At 48.0% G+C, this 3,637-nt stretch overlaps 1 protein-coding gene across 1 annotated transcript in view; it reads right to left on the reverse strand.

Annotated features, from left to right (window-relative positions):
* LOC108793349 (alcohol dehydrogenase 1-like) overlaps positions 1-3,637 on the reverse strand; it is a 71,428-nt gene that overhangs the window by 4,824 nt on the left and 62,967 nt on the right. The window contains exon 11 of the mRNA XM_018564265.1: positions 1,737-1,912. Within this exon, the coding sequence (XP_018419767.1) occupies positions 1,737-1,912 (176 nt within the window). The remainder of the gene's footprint in view (positions 1-1,736; positions 1,913-3,637) is intronic.

The raw sequence follows: 3,637 nt of genomic DNA on the forward strand, positions 1-3,637 counted from the left end.
GGGTTGGGGGTCACCTTTCTGTTTTTGAGCCCTCTTTGGCCTCAAATGGCTGACAAGATTCATAAAGTTCAGCATTTACCTCATTTTGAATTATATTAGTGGAAATTCGATATTAGGAATATAATAATTTAGAATTAGCGGTCCTTTAACCCCCGATCTCCCCGGCACACGGGCAATTACAACCCAGCGTGCGCCGTTGAGCGCCTGAACGATACCTGTTCTACAGGGGGGCACCGAGACTCCGCTGTAAAGCATGGCACATAAAGCATCGCCTTTCAACAGGTCTGTAATCCGTCACAATGCCTGGCACGGCGGCTGCGGCATAGAGTTTTATGGAGTGGGGTATGATGAATGGGACAAGGAGACAATAAAATCCTTCACAAGAGGCTCTCGGATCAGAGGCTGTGTCAGAACCAAAGTGCTGTAAAAACCGGAGAGAAATTGGAAACAGTCAGGAATGGAGAAGTGGCGGCGGAGGACGGAATCGCCTCCATAGGAGCTTGTTTCTATACGTCAAGGACAAAGAATGTCAAACACGAAGCTGAAGTTTCATCTACTTATATTTTGCCGTACCTGGTTCCTCCCTCCCCCGCCCACTAACATTTTTAAATGAAACCATTTAGTTGTATTTACTCTTTGGGTCCCTGTGCTTCTTTATGCAATGCAGGCAGATCATGGCTGGTGGGAGGGGCCAGCAGGGTGCTGTGCATAGCTTCCTGAGGACTCCACAGCACCCAGCCTTAGTACTCTTCAGCTGATGCAAGCAGTCGGCTGTCTCGTGGGCTTACAGATTACATCATCAGTCTGCTGCATGCAGGAAAAAGCATTTTCAAAGTCTCCCCTTTCCCAGTGATCAGTCTGATGCATGCAGGAAAAAGCATTTTCTCAGTCTCCCCTCCCCCAGGGATCAGTCTACTGCAGGCAGGAAAACGCATTTTCTCAGTCTCCCCTCCCCCAGTGATCAGTCTGATGCATGCAGGAAAAAGCATTTTCTCAGTCTCCCCTCCCCAGTGATCAGACTGCTGCATGCAGGAAAAAGCATTTCCAAAGTCTCCCCTCCCCCAGTGATCAGTCTGATGCATGCAGGAAAAAGCATTTTCTCAGTCTCCCCTCCCCAGTGATCAGACTGCTGCATGCAGGAAAAAGCATTTCCTCAGTCTCCCCTCCCCCAGTGATCAGTCTGATGCATGCAGGAAAAAACATTTTCTCAGTCTCCCCTCCCCCAGTGATCAGTCTGCAACATTGCCAATCTGTAGCAAGTCAGATTTGAGAGGTTGCAAGATGAGAGGTTGCAGCAGAGGCTGATCTGTGTTAGACGCTTATAACACAGCCAAGAACTGCAGAGACAACAGGATTTATATGATTGAGCAGCAAAATTGCCCACTCATCCCTTATTCTAACTTTCCCTCAATCTCTCGGTTAAAGTTGTTCTTTGATTATTTAGTCTATTAATTAAAAATGGTGACCCCCGTCTTTACACTGGACCCGTGTCTTTATTCAACCTCAAATACTATGTAACTATGTAATCTTTGATTATTAGACTTTATTGCTTTGAAGAACAGGTCAGCTTTAGAACTGGGAGGTGCTGAGAGTAAATTTGGAGGTGACCACAGTGCTGGAATCATTGGCTATGCATTTGGAGCACTTTTGGGTGCTTAAAGTAGAACTGTGGTCAGGTAAGGACATTGAAATATTTGCCGATCTTTATCGAGCCGTAAATAAGCTTTAAAACAAACCTGCACTGAACTGTGCAGCTGCAGGTGCTGCGGAGCAATTCATCCTCAAAGTTCGGAAGAGTGTTAGTGAGGACGTTCAGGTCGGGTCTCAGCACGCTGTCCTCTGTGTGCTCTTGTTCTGGGCTCTCGTTACAGATTAGAAGGCTGGCAGGCCGCCAAGTCGCTGTTCTAGAGATCTAGTGATAGAAAAGGGAAAATTGTATACCTACCTGTCGGTAATTTTCCTTTCCTGACGCCAATACATGGCAGCATACAATGGGCTGGGGGCGGAGCCATACCCATTGTATGCTGCCATGTATTGGTGTCAGGAATACGGAAAATTGTATACTTGCCTATCGGTAATTTTCCTTTCCTGACGCCAATACATGGCAGCATACAATGGGCTGGGGGCGGAGCCATACCCATTGTATGCTGCCATGTATTGGTGTCAGGAAAAGGGAAAATTGTATACTTGCCTATCGGTAATTTTCCTTTCCTGACGCCAATACATGGCAGCATACAATGGGTATGGCTCCGCCCCCAGCCCATTGTATGCTGCCACGTGTTGGTGTCAGGAAAACATATTTTTCCTTAGAGCTTTGAGGATAAATAACTCCGTGGTACCTTCAGCTGGACAGGACAGGAAAAGCTTTTACCGCTTGCTAGGAAGATATAAATCATTGAATGTCCCTTAGATTGGTCACCTTTGTTATTTAAAGAAAGATATCCAATCCAGGATCTGGATCTGGTAGTGACATGACAATATCTGCATTCCTTCTAGGTGAAGGAAGGGACCCTTGCATGCAGAGAAATAAGGTCGCCATCGCTGATCCTCCTTCTGAAAATTCCAATTGCTTGTCTTTCTCTGCCCTCGATACAAGCCACTGCTCTGGAACAAGTCATACTATCAGCGGGGCCATAGGTAGGCTCAAACTCCGAATGTGCCTATGTATTTCAGATCAGTGTCTCAATAATATCCCAAACATTTTAGATCAAGGCGACAGCCAGTTAACGTTTTCAAGAGTAAGGTTCAGCAATGGCAGCCTACGTGTTTCCTCAGTGTAGGTTGCCTTCAAGTAATAAAACTGGAAGTGGGAGATCACCTGGGAGCTGACCAGGATGCTGGGATCATAATATGTGGACAGACAGCTGACCAAGGTGCTGAAATGTCCGCATGTGGTCTGGGAGCTGACCAAGGTGCTGAAATGAGAATCTGTGGTCGGGAGCTGACCAAGGTGCTGAAATGAGAATCTGTGGTCGGGAGCTGACCAAGGTGCTGAAATGAGAGTGTGTGGCCCGGCAGGTGACCAAGGTGCTGAAATGAGAGTGTGTGGCCCGGCAGGTGACCAAGGTGCTGAAATGAGAGTGTGTGGCCCGGCAGGTGACCAAGGTGCTGAAATGAGAGTGTGTGGCCCGGCAGGTGACCAAGGTGCTGAAATGAGAGTGTGTGGCCCGGCAGGTGACCAAGGTGCTGAAATGAGAGTGTGTGGCCCGGCAGGTGACCAAGGTGCTGAAATGAGAGTCTGTGATCGGGAGCTGACCAAGCTGCTGAAATGAGAGTGTGTGGCCCGGCAGGTGACCAAGGTGCTGAAATGAGAATCTGTGATCGGGAGCTGACCAAGCTGCTGAAATGAGAGTGTGTGGCCCGGCAGGTGACCAAGTTACCAAAATGACAGTAAATGGTCTAGGAGCTGACCAAGGCGCTGAAAAGTGTATGTGTGGACAGAGAGCTAAGGCTCTGAGATCATTATCTGTTGATTCGGAGCTTGCAAAGGTGCTGAAATGATAATAAGTTCAATTCACAAGTTTAACCTCTTGCCGTCCGCCCGTAGTAGAAAAACGGACGGACGGCATTTTTTTCTGCTCGCGCACGCCCCCTAGCGGGCACGCACGGGCAGAAAAGACCCGTCCAATGCGAACAT

Source organism: Nanorana parkeri, unplaced genomic scaffold (genome assembly GCF_000935625.1).
Source record: "Nanorana parkeri isolate BGI_ZX_2015 unplaced genomic scaffold, ASM93562v1 scaffold742, whole genome shotgun sequence".
Lineage (NCBI taxonomy): Eukaryota > Metazoa > Chordata > Amphibia > Anura > Dicroglossidae > Nanorana > Nanorana parkeri.